Here is an 18,681-nt window from a genome sequence, read left to right on the forward strand (position 1 = left end):
ACTGTGTCAATTATGGTTTAAATCGGTGAATAACCTGATATAGCTGCCATATAAACCGATCTTGGGTCTTGACTTCTTGAGCCTCTAGAGTGCGCAATTCTTATCCGATTGGAATGGAATTTCGCACGACGTGTTTTGTTATGATACCCAACAACTGTGCCAAGTATGGTTTATATCGGTCCATAACCTGATATAGCTGCCATATAAATCGATCTTGGGTCTTGACTTCTTGAGCCTCTAGAGGGCACAATTCTTATCCGATTTGAATGAATTTTTGCACGAAGTATTTCGTTATAATATCCAACAACTGTGCCAAGTATGGTTGAAATCGGTCTATAACCTGATATAGCTGTCATATAAACAGATCTGGGGATTTGAATTCTTGAGCTTCTAGAGGGCGCAATTCCTATCCGATGTGGCTGAAATTTTGCATGACGTATTTTATTTTTACTTTCAACATCTGTGTCAAATAAGGTTCAAATCGGTTTATAACCTGATATAGCTGCCACATAAACCGATCTGCGATCTTGACTTCTTGACCCCTAGAGGTCGCAATTATTATCCGATATGCCTGAAATTTTGTACGACGGATCCTCTCATGATCATCAACAAACGTGTTTATTATGGTCTGAATCGGTCTATAGCCCGATACAGATCCCATATAAATCGTTCTCTCTATTTTACTTCGTGAGCCCCAATAGGCGCAATTCTTATACGAATTGCCTGAAATTTTACACAGGTCTCCAACATATAATTTAATTGTAGCCCGAACCGGACCATATCTTGATATCGTTTTCATAGCAGAGCAACTCTTTTCTTATATCCTTTTTTGCCTAAGAAGAGATGCCGGGAAGAGAACTCGACAAATGCGATCCATGGTGGAGGGTATATAAGATTCGGCCCGGCCGAACTTAGCACGCTTTTACTTGTTAAAAATAATATTTCCCCATGTTCTGCCTTACATTTGTTATATCTATCCACAATCCTGGAAACAGGCAAGAGTAGTCCCGGTGCCGAAAAATAATCAAGAATTTAGACCTATAGCCATACTTCCATATATTTCGACACCTTTTGAACAAACAAATTTCGCAGCATATTGCGGAAAACTCACTTTTAACTAACCTCCAATCAGGATTCCGGCCGAAACACAGTTGCACTACTACACTTTTGAAAGTTGTTGAAGATATAAAAAGTAATATCGACCGCTACAATATCACTTCTCTGGTTCTTTTAGATCATTCCGAGGCGTTTGACTCTGTTGACCCCAAAATTCTCTGTCTTAAACTTAAACATTTGTTTTTAATGTTGCGAATCTTCAACAAATCTAATTCATTCCTATCTTTCTAATCGTAGCCAATCTGTATCAGTTGGAAATCGTAATTCTAGATGCCTTCTATTTTCGAGGTGTCTCACAAGGTTCAATATTGGGCCCTTTCCTTTTGTTGTTTATACAGCAATGACCTTCCCAAACAGTTGCAGTGTTGTAGTATTCATATGTATGCCGATGATGTTCAACTGTATATAAGCTCGTCAGCTGAGAAAATAAATGATACCATGGCTTGTCTGAATAACGACCTTGACTTGATTAATGTGTGGGCGAATGCGAATGGCCTTCTATTGAATCCCTCGAAGTCAAAATGCATAGCCATTTCCTGAAATCGCCGCTAAATATTAATATTGTAGTTAATGGTTCTGCAATCGATATAGTGACCTCAGCGAGTAATCTTGTCGAAGTTTTTGATGAATTTGATAAATTATCAAAGGCAAATCATATTAACTCGGTAGTTGGCAAGACGGCAGATAAGGACTTTATATATTGGGTTGCCCAAAAAGTAATTGCGGAATTTTTAAAAGAAAGTAAATGCATTTTTAATAAAACTTAGAATGAACTTTAATCAAATATACTTTTTTTAACATTTTTTTTTCTAAAGCAAGCTAAAAGTAACAGCTCGTAACTGACAGAAGAAAGAATGCAATTACCGAGTCACAAGCTGTGAAAAAATTTGTCTACGCCGACTATAGGAAAAATCCGCAATTACTTTTTGGGCAACCCAATATGAGTCATTTGTATACTCCCATAGAAATCAAAATGCTCTTGGCAAAACATATATCCTGCCAAAACTTTTATATTCTTGTGACATTTTTTCAAATTGCGATACAGTTCTTAATAATAAATTGCATGTTGGCTTTATTGATGTTTCTACAATAGATATGTTTTTGGTTCGCGAAGGAAAGATCGGATATCGGACTTTGCCAAACAGTTGTATGGTGTCACTTTCGATGCATACCTTAAAATGCGTTCGCTGCTGGCACTGCACAAAATCATATACCCAAATAAGCTGTCTTATTTGTCTGCTTTACTTCGTTATGCTATTTCTAGTAGAGGCAAGCAAGTGATTCAAATACGACACCAAAATTGCATATCAAGGCAACAGTTTTTCTCATCCGTGCAATACGCCTCTGGAATAGTCTTCCCAATAATATCCAAACTTTAGGTAACGAAAAACAGTTCAAATCTTTGATTTTTAACCATTTTCAACCATACTTAAGAATTGCGCCCTCTAGAGGCCTAAGAAATCAAGATCCCAGATCGGGTAATATGACAGCTATATCAGGTAATGGATCGATCTCAACCATACAAAGCACAGTTGTTGGAAATAAAAACAAAAAATATCTCATGCAAAATTTCAGTTAAATCGGATAAGACTCGCGCCCTCTAGTGGCTCAAGGAATCAAGATCCAAGATCAGTTTATGTGTCAGCTATGTCAAAACATGGACCCATATGGCCCATTTACAATCCCAACCGACCTACACTAATAAGAAGTATTTGTGCGTAATTTGAAGCGGCTAGCTTTATTCCTATGAAAGTTAGCGTGCTTTCGACAGACAGATGGAAGGACACGCGGACGGATATGGCTAGATCGACATTTAATGTCATGACAATCAAGAATATATATACTTTATGGGCTCTTAAACGAATATTTCGAGTTGTTACAAACAGAATGACGAAATTAGTATGGGTATCCAAAGTTCAGCCCGGACGAGCTTAATGCCTTTTTATACCCACCCATACACATAGAATGGGGGTATACTATTCTAGTCATTCCGTTTATGACACCTCGAAATATTCGTCTAAGACCCCATAAAGTATATATATTCTTGATCGTCTCGAGATTCTGAGTCGATCTAGCAATGTCCGTCCGTCTGTCTGTCGAAATCACAATGGCGGTTGAATGCTAAAGCTATCCGCTTGAAATTTTGCACAGATACTTAAAATTGATGTAGGACGTCCGAATTGGCCAAACAATTTGCACACAGTATTCTGCTATGACTTCTAACAACTGTGCCAAGTATGGTCTAAATCGGTCCTAAACCTGATATAGCTTCCGTATAAACCAATATGTAGAATAAAATTAGGCCCTTCTACTGAATTTAGTTTGCATACATTTTTAGCAGAATCCATGGTGGTGGGTTCCCAAGATTCGTCCGGGCGAACTTAGCACCCTTTTACTTGTTACTTGTTCAGTCATTCTTTTAAGTTGAGAAACTGATTTTTAAGATTTTCTGGAAAAAAATGCCATATAGACATGCAATAAGGCACAGCAATCCTATAATTGGCAAATGTTTCTGTGCTGGTGATACCATTGTTCAGTTCAAGGTTCCCTATAAATCCCCCTTTAATATAAAAGACTATATATTTCATTAATATTTACATAAGAAAAAATTATTATTCAATATTGCAATGTCTTCATCCTCTTTCTGTCATTCTGATTATATTTTTTTATACTCTCTACCATATGATGGGGATATACCAACTTCGTTATTCCGCTTGTAACACCTCGAAATATAACACCTAAGACAAATATGATCGTGATGATATTTTAAGTCGATATTGCCATGTCCGTCCGTCCGTTTGTCTGTCGAAAGCACGCAAACTTTCGAAGGAATGAAGCTGGATGCTTGTAATTTTGCTCAAATACTTCTCATTACTGTAGGTCGATTGGGATTGTAAATAGGCCCTATCGGTTCATGTTTTGATATAGCTGCCATATGAATCGATATTGGATCTTGACTTCATGAGCCACTAGAAGGCGCAATTGTTATCAGATTTAACTGAAATTTTGCATGAGGTGTTTTGATTTGATTTCCAACAACTGTGCTGGGTATGGTTGAAATCGATCCTTAACCTGATGGGATAAATCGGTCCTTTTTTTATATAGCTGCCATATAAACAGATCTTGGGTCTTGACTTCTTGAGCTCCTAGAGGCCGCTATTCTTATCCGATTAAGCTGAAATTTTGCACGTAGTGTTTTGGAATAGCTTCCAACAACTGTGCTTAGTATGGTTCAAATCGGATCGTAACCTAATGTAGGTGCTATATAAACCGATTAGGCTTCTTAAGCTTCTATGGGTCGCAACTCGATTTGGCTGACATTTTGCACATATCGTTTTGATATGACTTCCAACAACTGTGCCAAGTACGATTTATGTCAGTCTAGACTTCTTGAGCTTCTATCTCCCGATTACACTTCTTAGCAGTTGGAGGGCTTAATTCTCATCCAATTTGGCTGAAATTTTGCATATGTCGTTTTGGTATAATTTCCAATAGTATGGTATAAATTGGTTAATAACCTGATAGATCTGCCATATAAACCGATATCCAAATTTGACTTTCTGAGGGCGATTTGCATGAAATTTTGGATATGGTATTTTTCTATGACTTTCAACTTGACAAATGCGATCCATGATGGAGGATATTTTCGATTCGGCCCGGCCGAACTCAACACGATTTTTATACCCTCCACCATAAGATGAGGGGTATACTAATTTCGTCATTCTGTTTGTAACTACTCGAAATATTCGTCTGAGACCCCATAAAGTATATATATTCTTGATCGTCGCAACATTTTATGTCGATCTAGCCATGTCCGTCCGTCCGTCTGTCTGTCGAAAGCACGCTAACTTCCGAAAGAGTAAAGCTAGCCGCTTGAAATTTTGCACAAATACTTCTTAGTAGTGTAGGTCGGTTGGTATTGTAAATGGGCCATATCGGTCCATGTTTCGACATAGCTGCCATATAAACCGATGTTGGGTCATGACTTGTTGAGCCTCTAGAGTGCGCAATTCTTATCCGATTGTAATGACGTGTTTTGCTATGATATCCAACAACTGTGCCAAGTATGGTTCAAATCGGTCCATAACCTGATATAGCTGCCATATAAACCGATCTTGGGTCTTGACTTCTTGAGCCTCTAGAGTGCGCAATTCTTATCCGATTGGAATGAAATTTTGCACGACGTGTTTTGCTATGATAGTCAACAACTGCGCCAAGTATGGTTCAAATCGGTCCATAACCTGATATAGCTGCCATATAAACCGATCTTGGGTCTTGACTTCTTGAGCCTCTAGCGTGCGCAATTCTTATCCTATCAGAATGAAATTTTGCACGATGTGTTTTGTTATGATATCCAACAACTGTGCCAGGTATGGTTCAAATCGGTCCATAACCTGACATAGCTGCCATATAAACCGATCTTGGGTCTTGACTTCTTGAGCCTCTAGAGGGCGCATAACCTGATATAGCTGCCATATAAACCGATCTTGGGTCTTGACTTCTTGAGCCTCTAGAGGGCACAATTCTTATCCGATTTGAATGAATTTTTGCACGAAGTATTTCGTTATAATATCCAACAACTGTGCCAAGTATGGTTCAAATTGGTTCATAACCTGATACAGCTGTCATATAAACAGATCTGTGGATTTGACTTCTTGAGCTTCTAGAGGGCGCAATTCCAATCGGATTTGGCTGAAATTTTGCATGACGTATTTTATTTTTACTTTCAACAACTGTGTCAAGTAATGTTCAAATCGGTTCATAACCTGATATAGCTGCCATATAAACCGATCTGGGATCTTGACTTCTTGACCCCTAGAGGTCCCAATTATTATCCGATATGCCTGAAATTTTGTATGACGGATCCTCTCATGACCATCAACAAAGGTGTTTATTATGGTCTGAATCGGTCTATAGCCCGATACAGATCCCATATAAATCGTTCTCTCTATTTTACTTCGTGAGCCCCAATGGGCGCAATTCTTTTACGAATTGGCTAAAATTTTACACAGGTCTCCAGCATATAATTTAATTGTGGTCCGAACCGGACCATATATTGATATCGTTTTAATAGCAGAGCAACTCTTTTCTTATATCCTTTTTTGCCTAAGAAGAGATGCCGGGAAAAGAACTCGACAAATGCGATCCATGGTGGAGGGTATATAAGATTCGGCCCGGCCGAATTTAGCTCGCTTTTACTTGTTCTTGTTTATTTTACTTTCCCCCTAAAGGTTTAAAATGTTTATTCATTCATTTATATTCCGTATTTTTGCCTATTTGCTTTTTTTTTCTTTATTTGCAGCTTTTCGGTGAAATAGTGATGTTGGCAAGTGCATCCGTTTCCGGTTTATACTATCGCATCATGTCGGATGCTGCCCACACACGCACTGTCGACGGCACACGCACCGGCATTGAGCAACGTGTCAAACTTGAGTGTGAACGTGAGCAACAGGAACAGTTGTTGCTTAGCGTTATACCCGCCTATATAGCAGCTGAGGTTAGTATGCCACAAAATTTGAAATTTTCAACCATTTTTAAATTGTGTGTTGTGTGGAATTTCTGAGATTGCACAAAGTTGGAATGCGGCTAATAAATTTCTGATTAAATAGGGGAATTTTTGAAAAAATGTTTTGCAAAACCACACATTAAATTTAAATGTATTAAGAAATCAATTAAATTGAAGAACAAGAACGCGTTTTTTAAGAAGGGAAACAATCATCGAACGAAATTCAAATGCTACTAAGACCTTGTTTAACGTAAGTGAATGCAGAGTAATTACAGGAAGTTCAACAGCATAACCAGGGCGCAGGAGTTCCGTTTTCCCGCCCTGGTTATGCTTTTGAACTCCCTGTGATTACTCTGCATCCACTTACGTTAAACAAGGTCTTAGTAGCATTTGAATTTCGTGAAATGATTGAGCTGAAACTTTGCACAGATTCTTTTCGTCCATAAGCAGGTAAACTTCAAAGATGGGCTATATCGGACTATATCTTGATATAGCCCCCTTGTAGACCGATCACCCGATTTAGGATCTTAGGCCCATAAAATCCTCATTTATTATCCAATTTTGCTGAAATTTGGGACAGTGAATTGTGTTAGGCCCTTCGACATCATTCTTCAATTTGGCATAGATCAGTCTAGATTTGGATATAGCTGTCATATAGACCGATCCGCCGATTTAGGGTCTTAGGACCTTAAAATCCTCATTTATTATCCGATTTTGCTGAAATTTGGGACTGTAAATTGTGTTAGGCCTCTCGACATCTTTCTTCAATTTGGCATAGATCGGTCAAGATTTGGATATAGCTGTCATATAGACCGATCCGCCTATTTAGGGTCTTAGGCTCATAAAAGGCGCATTTATTGTCCGATGTCGCCAAAATTTGAGACAGTGAGTTAAGTTTAGCCCCTCCAAATACTTCTTTAATTTGGCCCAAATCGGTTAAAATTTGAATATAGCTGTCATATAGACCGATCTCTCGATTTAAGGTTTTGGGCCCATAAAAGGCGCATTTATTGTCCGATGTCGCCAAAATTTGTGACAGTGAGTTCAGTTCAGCCCCTCGACATATTTCTGAAATTTGCCCTGTATCGATCAAGATTGGGATATAGCTGCCATATAGACCGATCCCTCGATTTAAGGCTTTGGCCCCATAAAAGACGCATTTATTGACCGAATTTGGGACAGTGAGTTTTGTTAAGCTCTTCGACATTTTTCTGCAACTTGGCCCAAATCTATACAGATTTGGATATAGGTACCATATAGACCGATATCTCGATTTAAAGTCTTGACCCCATAAAAGGCGCATCCAATTTCACAGAAATTTGACACAGTGACTTATGTTGAGCTTTTTGACACCCGTGTTGTAAAGGGTGATTTTTTTGAGGTTAGGATTTTCATGCATTAGTATTTGACAGATCACGTGGGATTTCAGACATGGTGTCAAAGAGAAAGATGCTCAGTATGCTTTGACATTTCATCATGAATAGACTTACTAACGAGCAACGCTTGCAAATCATTGAATTTTATTACCAAAATCAGTGTTCGGTTCGAAATGTGTTCATTCACCGTAACGTTGCGTCCAACAGCATCTTTGAAAAAATACGGTCCAATGATTCCACCAGCGTACAAACCACACCAAACAGTGCATTTTTCGGGATGCATGGGCAGTTCTTGAACGGCTTCTGGTTGCTCTTCACTCCAAATGCGGCAATTTTGCTTATTTACGTAGCCATTCAACCAGAAATGAGCCTCATCGCTGAACAAAATTTGTCAAAATTTGAACACATTTCGAACCGAACACTGATTTTGGTAATAAAATTCAATGATTTGCAAGCGTTGCTCGTTAGTAAGTCTATTCATGATGAAATGTCAAAGCATACTGAGCATCTTTCTCTTTGACACCATGTCTGAAATCCCACGTGATCTGTCAAATACTAATGCATGAAAATCCTAACCTCAAAAAAATCACCCTTTATATAGTTCAGATCGTTTTATTTTTAGATATAGCTACTAAAAAGATCAAAATTCAGTTATAAACAATTGAACAATCATTTGTACTTATTAGTATTTGGTGGAAATCGAAACATATTTCGATAAAGCTGCTATGGGACCTAAGGTATTTATTTTTCGAAAACTAAAAACTGCATCTATTCTCATATTTTTAATATTTCGAGTAACAGTCGGTATGAAAATGAGTCAGTTGGTTAACTGGGGTTGTTAATAATGTGACAGTATAATTTTATACCCTCCACCATTAGATGCGGGTATACTAATTTCGTCATTTTGTTTGTAACTACTCCAAATATTCATCTGAGACCCCATAAAGTATATATATTCTTGATCTTCGTGACATTTTATGTCGATCAGTCCGTCTGTCAGTCAAAAGCACGCTAACTTTCGAAGGAGTAACGCTGGGCGCTTGAAATTTTGCACAAATACTTTTTATTAGTGTAGGTCGGTTAGGATTGTAAATTGGCCATATCGGTCCATTTCGTGGTGTTACAAACAGAATGATGAAATTAGTGTAACCCCATCCCATGGGGTGGAGGGTATAACAAGTAAAAGCATGACAAATTCGGCCGGGCTGAATCTTGAGAACCCACCACCATGGATTCTGCTAAAATCTTATACAAAATAAGTTCTACATACAGACTTCTGTCAAACCAGAAAAAATATAAGCTTCTAGGAACCGAACAAGGACGATCGACAGATCGGTTTACATGGGAGCTATATCAGGTTATAGACTAATTTTGGCCGTATTTGGCACAGTTGTTGGAAGTCGTAACAAAATATCGCATGCAAAATGTCAACCTAATCGGACAAAAATTGAGGATGGTAAGAACTCAAGAAGTCAAATCGGGAGATCGGTTTATATAAAAGCTATATCAGGTTATATAGCGATTTGAACCGTACTTGGCATAGTTGTTGGAAGTCATGAAAATATACAAAGTCACAAAAAAATGCAAAATTTCAGGCAAATCGGACATAAATTTTGGCTTTTAAGGGCTTAAGAAGTCAAATCGGAATATTGGTTTATATGGGAGCTACATTAGGTTAGACACCGATTTGGACCGCACAGGACACAGTTATTGGAAGTTATAACGGAATACTACATGCGAAATTTTAGCCAAATCGGACAAAAATTGCTTCTTCCAGTGGTTCAAGAAGTCAAATCGGGAGATCGGTTCATATAGGAGCTATATCTAAATCTGAACCGACATAGGGGTTATTTGCAATCCACAATGACCTTCATCAATATTAAGTATCTGTGCAAAATTTCAAGCAGATAGCTTTACACATTCGACCTCTATCGTGATTTCGACAGACGGACGGATATGGCTATATCGACTCAAAATGTCGAGACGATCAAGATATGGGGTCTTACACGAATATTTCGATGTGTTACAAACGGAATGACTAGATTAGTATTTCCCCATCCTATGGTGGTGGGAATAAAAAAAAAACCGACCTTCGGTCGGGCTGTAAGTTTTATCCTAATAGGTCCAAAACTAAGATAAAGTTAATAATTGTATACCCTCCACCATAGGATGGAGGTACACTAATTTCGTCATTCTGTTTGTAACTCCTCGATATATTAGTCTAAGACCCCATAAAGAATATATATTATCGATCGTCCTGACATATTAAGTCGATCTAGCCATGTTCGTCCATCTGTCTGTCGAAAAGTTAGCGTACTTTTGACGGACAAATGGAGTAAAGCTAGCCGCTTGAAATTTTGCACAAATACTTAGTGTAGGTCAGTGGGGAATGTAAATGGGCCATATCGGTCCATGTTTTGAAACAGCGTCCATATAAACCGATTTTGGATCTTGACTTCGTAAGCCACTAGAGAGCGCAATTCTTTTCCGATTTGGTAGAAGTTATGCACGGAGTGTTTTTTTATGACTTCCGTTTTCGTATTAGGTTCTTTGCATATCGTAGTCTTCCGAATCGTTATAAGGTCGGTAATGGTTCCATCGTCAGCTCCCTAGTCGTTGGGCTGTATTGAGTTTCCCGTCCCTGTACAGCCTGGTGTTTCAATACTAGGATATTTGCCTATCTTTGTATTCCAAATCTTATGGGAATGGACTTCTTGGGAGTAGGTGATGGTTTCACTCGTTGGGCCACTCTCTGTTGGGAGGTATTGAGTCATCTGCCACTGCGCTGCCTGATGTCGCAATACGAATATTTTTGCCTATTCTAGTCTTTCTAATCTTGAACAAGTAAAAAGGTGATAAGTTCGGCCGGGCCGAACTTTGGATACCCACCACCTCGGGTATATATATAAACCACCTTTCATCATAATTCGGTGAAAATTTCATACCCTATGTCCCATATCAGTTATATCAAAATATGTTCTGATTTGGACCAAATACTAATAAGTACAGAAGCTATATCTAAAAATAAACCGATCTGAACCATATACGACACGGATGTCGAAACTGTATCAAATTTCAGTGAAATCGGATTATAAATGCGCCTTTTAAATCGAGATATAGGTCTACATGGCATGTCGAAGAGCCTAACACAAAGCACTGTCCCAAATTTCGGCGAAATCGGACAAAAACGGGCTCTTTTATGGGCCCAATACTTTAAATCGAGATATCGGTATATATTGCAGCTATATTCAAATCTGGACCGATCTGGACAAAATTAAAGAAGGACGACGAAGAGCCTAACTAAACTCACTGTCTCAAATTTCGGCGACATCGGACAATAAATGAGCATTTTATGGGCCCAAAACCTTAAATCAAGAAATCGGTCAATATGGCAGCTATATTCAAATCTGAACCGATCTGAGCCAAATTGACGAAAGATGTTGAAGGGCCTAACACAACTCACTGTCCCAAATTTCAGCAAAATCGAATACTAAATGTGGCTTTTATGGGCCTAAGACCCTAAATCGGAGGATCGGTCTATATGGCAGCTATATCCAAATCTGGACCGATCCTGACGAAGGATGTCGATGGGCCTAACGCAATTTACTGTCCCGAATTTCATCAAAATTGGATTATAAATGTGACTTTTATGGGCCTAAGACCCTAAATCGGAGGATCGGTATATATGGCAGCTATATCCAAATCTGAACCGATCTGAGCCAAATTAACGAAGAATGTCGAAGAACCTAACACAACTCACTGTCCCAAATTTCAGCAAAATCGAATAATAAATGTGGCTTTTATTGGCCTAAGACCCTAAATTGGCGGATCGGTCTATATGGGGGCTATATCAAGATATAGTCCGATATAGCCCATCTTCGAACTTAACCTGCTTGTGGACAAAAAAAGAACCTGTGCAAAATTTCAGCTCAATATCTCTATTTTTGAAGACTGTAGCGTGATTTCACCAGACAGACGGACGGACATTTCTAGATCGTCTTAGATTTTTACGCTGATCAAGAATATATATACTTTATAGGGTCGGAAATGGATATTTCGATGTATTGCAAACGGAATGACAAAATGAATATACCCCCATCCTTCGATGGTGGGTATAAAAAGACAGCCTTGCTCCCGTAGTGCGCCATGCCTTTAGTCTTAGCCAATCTTTTCACGGAGGCTTAATCAATGCCAACCACAAAGAGAGTTCCTTCCTCCTTCTCCTCCCTGTGGAAGACCTCCCACTTCTCAGCGAACAAACCTTGGTTTTGCTTGCCCAAGAATCCCAACATGCGTTCCTTCGCAAATTTAATTCCCCATCCCCTGATGAACACCTTCGCCTTTGTGAGCTGGGGAATGTCCATCTCTCTCACCAGGTCGAGCTTTGCGACCTTCCAGGAAGTGTGGATAGCTCCGACGAGCTTTTTGACGGTATTAATACAATCCGCTGACACAAAACGCAGCGTAGAGATGTCCCCTCTATACTCGCAGCTTATCATTTGTATGGGTGGACCCAACACAGAGTTCCACACATCTTCGAAAATCCGCTCGTTACCCACTTGGACCACTTGGGACCGATGATCTTGTGATATCTTACCAGATGCAATGCCGATATCGATGACCGCATAGGTCAGCTCATCTCTGTTGTGCTTCCTTGCAACTCTGGCGTACGAGGGCGGCTCCATACCATTATCAGCGACCAACTTCCCCATCCGTGATGACTGTGGCATCCTTTTGGATGCCGTAGTCCTCCATGAACCCTCAGGGGCCGTGCGCGCTTCCTTGGTTCCTGTTCCGACTTTGTCTCCCTTCGCAGGACACTGTCTGGAGTCTCCATTGAGGGATGGCTGGCTTGGTTTGCCCAGAGTACCAAAAAGGCTTTAAAATTTTTCGTAATAGTACCTATTTCGGGATAAGGATATTTTTCTTTGAGGAGCGAAATGAACACACGTCCGCTCCGTTCAATGGCTACTTAACAATAAATCTCTACTCCCTTGGTAATGCTACGCCCTTATTAAGACAAACTCGTGAAAGTGAATCCCAACTTCATATGTTCTTAAACTTGTAAAAGTATCAGCTGCATCTGCCCTCAAGAACAAACATGGACTTAAAAAAAAACTCCTTCTATTGTTGGCAAACTTACTATGAACTTACGACACTGTGCAGATTGCCTAGGTCTCGCATATGCTCTGAAGGCATGGCAGGAGGCAAGGGTGGTATTCACGCCAACATCCAGTACTGTAATTTATGCCTAAGACCGATAGGGCTCCCGAGATTTTTACTCACGAGCGTAAAGTGGCAACATGACAACGAATATTACACCTCGTGTTTTGCTCAGATACAAGGAGCAGTGCGTGAAGACCGTGTTAAGTTAGAGGAATCCTTGGATGTCAAGAAGTGCTCGATGGCGGTACTGTACTGAGATCGAGAGAAGTGTGAATTGAGATGAAGAGAAGGCTCCACACCAAGATACTTACACAAGAGTAGACTCACTGACTCCGTAACACGATCTGCTCCAATCGGCGATCCATTTCTAGCCAGCTCGTGCGGCGCTTCCTTACTCGATACCCGTTGATGTCCCGAGAGCCAGCAGGGCCTGACAGCCTTTCCCATTATTCAATGAAGCTATTTGCAACTTCTAACCAAAGACGAATTCACATTTCCCTACGCCGGGGCCTTCAGTGCCGCCTGACTGTCTACAATTATCATGACAGCCTGATCGGGACAACGCTCCCACATCAACATCAATTTGCCAAGTACGGTCCGAATCGGTTCATAACCTCATATAGCTCCCATATAAGCCGATCTCTCGATTTGACTTCTTGAGCCCGTACAAGCCGCAATTTTCGTCCGAAATGGCTTAATATTTGCATGTAGTGTTCTTTTATGAGTTCTAACAACTCTGACTAGTACGATCCAAATCGGTCTATAACCTGATATAGCCCCCATAGAAACCGATCTCCCTATTTGATTTCGTGATGTTCCGTTATGACTTCCAACAACTCTGCCTAGTACGGTCTAAATTGGTCTTTAACCTGATATAGCTCTCATATAGACCGATCTTCCGATTTGACTTCTTGAGTCCTTTAAAGTCGAAATTTTTTCCGATTTCCGGCTGAAATTTCGTAAGCGGTGTTCTGTTACGACTCCCAAGTACGGTCCAGTGTTTAACTTGAGATAGCTCCCATGTAAAGCTTCTCTCGAGCATCCTTGTTCTGTTCCTAGAAGCTTTAACTTTTGCTGGTTTGACAGAAGTTTGGTGTGTAAAATAAAATTATGCCCTTCAACTAAATTTATTTTGCAAAAATTGTTGGCAGAATTCATAGTGGTGGGTTCCCAAGATTTTGAAAAAATTTCCTATAGCTCTTAAAACAATCACCCTTTACCTTGTTGGGTCTCACATCGGTATTTCGATGGATGACAAACGGAATTTCGAAATTAGTACACCTCTAATCCTATGGTGGAGGGTATAAAAAGGCAAGAAAAATGAAAAAAACCCCATGGGGATCGGGACAAAACGATGATAACACTGAGAGGTAGTAAAAAGGAGATCAGTGTGATTTTTGGTATCATTACCGGACACAAAGGAATACGGGAACATTTATGCAGAAAAGATGCGACAACTGATAGCGTATGGGGGATGTATGGGAAACACGAAGAGACGTTGTTTTTGCTGCGTACCGACATTAAGGTTGATATAATACCAGATTTAAACCGACTTAGGATCATAGAATGTAAAACGCTTAGGGACTATTTATGTGAGTATGGTGGAGTTCCTGGGATAGATTATATCAAGACTTAGGTTAAGGGATGGAATGGGTGGACCACTATTAATGTGAGTTCACTTAGAGGCCAGAGATACGACCTAAGGAGATAAAGAAATGATAGATGAGAGAGGGAAGCGAGCAACATTTCCTCATATAAGTGTGTGCATCCACGGAGAAGCACTGGCCCACACCCACAAAAGTGTTTGGCTGTTGTTTGCCAACAAATGGTACTGCTCGCAACGACTTCTTTTATTACCTTAAATTTTCGCGTAAAATAGGGTCTGAAACGGTCCATAACCGAATATAGCTCCCATATAGGGCGCGGTTCTTGTCCGAACTGCCTGAAATTTTGCATAATGACTTCCACTTGGGTCTCCAACAGCTAAACCACGTATGGCGTAAATCGGTTCATAACTTGGTATAGCTTCAATAGCATAGCAATTTTTACCCATTATTTGCCACTAAAAACTCAAAAATAAATTTTATTGTTGAATTCTTTTAAACCAGTATGGTCATTAAATGTCCTTGCATTGGCTCCAGGAGTAAAAATCGGGCAATATAATAATGAGAGCTATATCTAAATATAAACCGATTTCTATTAAATTGACCAGTAATGTCGAGAATCGTAAAAATCCCTCCTGCTAAATTTCAAGACAATCGGTTAACAAGTAACCATTTTATTGCATTATTATTGCAAATCGGACGAACATATATATGGGAGCTATATCCAAATACGAACCCATTTTTTTTTTTTCAATTTCAATAGACTTTGTCTCTATGCCGAAAAACATGCCTGTACCAAATTTCAAGACGATCGGATGGAAACTGCGACCCGTACTTTGTACACAAATTAACATGGACAGACGGACAGACAGATAGAAGGACAAAGCTAAATCGAATCAGAAAGTGATTCTGACTCCATCGGTACACTTAACAATGGATCTATCACTCTTCCTTCTGGGTGTCACAAACAAATGCACCAAGTTATAATACCCTGTATCACTGTAGTGGTATAGGGTATAAAAACTTTGGACTTTCATGGTGCAAGGTATCAAAATTTTTGTTTTTTTATCTCTCTTAAGTCTTCTTAAGTTGTAACTTTTCTTTTTTCCTTTCATTTCGTGTCCAGGTCAAACGCAGCATTATGCTGAAAATGGCCGATGCTTGTCAACGTGCTGGTGGTCAAACCAATTCATCGGCCACCCGTTTCCATGAGCTACATGTGCAACGCCACAATAATGTTTCCATTTTGTATGCGGACATTGTGAATTTTACACCACTCTCAGAACAATTGACGGCCAGTGATTTGGTGAAGACTTTAAATGATTTATTTGGAAGATTTGATCAAATTGCACAGGTAAGTGAAATGAAGGGTATGTTCATTACAGTGATGTGGTAAATTTCGCATGGGTTAATAACTATGATAAATGGTACTATGGGCACAAAAATTGTTAACTTAATATTTAATTGCAAGGGTCTTATGATGCTGGTTTTTAAAGGTTTTTTTTAAAGGTTTTGGTTTTTAACTCCACAAGGCCCTGTTCTTCAATGTTCAAAATAGATACTTGGTGGTAATCTGAGTACTAAAATAGGTACATCTTATGTATAAACTACCAACCCGGTGGCCCGCTTCGCTAAGCCCGTGTTTGATACCGTCTTTTTTCTCTGTAGGACTTCCGAAAACAAATGTAGTGATTGAGTTTATAAGGTTATGAAGTGTTGTTATAATTGCGTACAGAGATCTGTCCCCCTCTGTAGAGAAAGGGGAAAATCGGAAAAATCATTACATCGCCCAATATATATTGTCAAGGTACAAACTAATCCCAATTTTGAGCGCTTTAGCTCAGTTCCTAAAGAGAATGCCATTTTGAATGCTTTAGTACCGAAATGTACGATTTTGAAAAAAGATCATCTGTTCGCACAAAATTAATAGTCAAAGTGTAGCTGTATCCCAATTTCGAAAACTTAAGATCACTATGTAAAGAAAGTATAATTTTGTAAGGTGTAGCATCTAAATGCACGAATTAAAAACCATTTACCGTCAAGGAGTAACCGTATCCTATTTTTGAGTGCTTTAGCTCAATTCATAAGAAATGTAAGATTTTTTACGTTTTAGTATCTAAACGTACGATTTTGAATTATCTTCTAACCGCCCAACTTCATAGTCAAGGTGTACTTGTATTTCAATTTTGAAAGCTTTAGCTAACTGCGTTAAGTCCCATTTTGTACCTTTGAGTACCTAAATATACGAAAACAAGTAAAAAGACGTTAAGTTCGGCCGGGCCGAACTTTGGATACCCACCACCTCGGGTATATATGTAAACCACCTTTCATCAAAATTCGGTGAAAATTTCATACCTTATGTCCCATATCAGATTTATCAAAATATGTTCCGATTTGGACCAAATACTATAGCTATATCTAAAAATAAACCGATCTGAACCATATACGACACGGATGTCGAAAAGCCGAACATAAGTCACTGTGTCAAATTTCAGTGAAATCGGATTATAAATGCGCCAAGACTTTAAATAGAGATATTGCTCTACATTGCAGCTATATCCAAATCTGGACCGATCGCATAAAGTTGCATAAAAATGTTGAAGAGCCTAATACAAAGCACTGTCCCAAATTTCGGCGAAATCGGACAATAAATGCGCCTTTTATGGGGCCAAGACTTTAAATCGAGATATCGGTCTATATGGCAGCTACATCCAAATCTCGACCGATCTGTGCGATATTGCAGAAGTATGTCAAGGCCCTTAACCTAACTTAATGTCCCAAATTTCGGCGACATTGGACAATAAATGAGCATTTTATGGGCCCAAAACCATAAATCAAGAAATCGGTCTATATGGCAGCTATATCCAAATCTGAACCGATCTGGACCAAATTGAAGAAAGATGTCGAAGGGGCTAACACAACTCATTGTCCCAAATTTTAGCAAAATCGGATAATAAATGTGGGTTTTATGGGCCTAACACCATAAATCGGAGGATCGGTCTATATGGCAGCTATATCCAAATCTAGACCGATCTGAGCCAAATTGACGGAGGATGTCGACAGGTCTAACGCAATTCACTGTTTCGAATTTCATTAAAATCGGATAATAAATGTGGCTTTTGTGGGCCTAAGACCCCAAATCGGAGGATCGGTCTATATGGCAGCTATATCCAAATCTGAACCCATCTGAGCCAAATTAACGGAGGAAGTCGAAGGGCCTAACACAACTCACTGTCCCAAATTTCAGCAAAATCGGTTAATAAATGTGGCTTTTATGCGCTTTAGACCCTAAATCGAAGGATCGGTCTATATGGCAGCTATATCCAAATCTGAACCGATCTAGGCCAAATTGACGAAGGATGTTGAAGGGCCTAACACAACTCACTGTCCCAAATTTCAGCAAAATCGAATAATAAATGTGGCTTTTATTGGCCTAAGACCCTAAATCGGCGGATCGGTCTATATGGGGGCTATATCAAGATATAGTCCGATATAGCCCATCTTCGAACTTAACCTGCTTATGAACAAAAAAAGAATCGGTGCAAAATTTCAGCTCAATATCTCTATTTTTAAAGACTGTGGCGTGATTTCAACAGACAGACGGACGGACATGTCTAGATCGTCTTAGATTTTTACGCTGATCAAGAATATATATACTTTACAGGGTCGGAAATGGATATTTCGATGTGTTGCAAACGGAATGACAAAATGAATATACCCCCATCCTTCGGTGGTGGGTATAATAAATCTTATAGTTGCCCAATTTATTCTTTCAAGGTACCAATTACACCACAATTTGTACGTTTTCTCTCACATGTCGTATTTTTGTCAAGACTGTGGTAATGTTTGTCAAATTGCCGATAAGCTATTTCGTACTGTTTTGCACTTTTTGGTACCAATATGTACGAATTTT

The 18,681-nt window shown here is 39.3% G+C and overlaps 1 protein-coding gene across 5 annotated transcripts in view; it reads left to right on the forward strand.

Moving 5' to 3' along the window:
* LOC106091398 (adenylate cyclase type 2) overlaps positions 1–18,681 on the forward strand; it is a 499,738-nt gene that overhangs the window by 390,640 nt on the left and 90,417 nt on the right. For all 5 annotated transcript variants that reach the window (XM_059360972.1, XM_059360973.1, XM_059360971.1 and 2 more), the window contains 2 exons: positions 6,419–6,613; positions 15,895–16,122. In XM_059360972.1, coding sequence (XP_059216955.1) covers positions 6,419–6,613; positions 15,895–16,122 — 423 coding nt within the window. The remainder of the gene's footprint in view (positions 1–6,418; positions 6,614–15,894; positions 16,123–18,681) is intronic.

The sequence above is a fragment of the Stomoxys calcitrans genome, chromosome 1, assembly GCF_963082655.1.
Source record: "Stomoxys calcitrans chromosome 1, idStoCalc2.1, whole genome shotgun sequence".
Lineage (NCBI taxonomy): Eukaryota > Metazoa > Arthropoda > Insecta > Diptera > Muscidae > Stomoxys > Stomoxys calcitrans.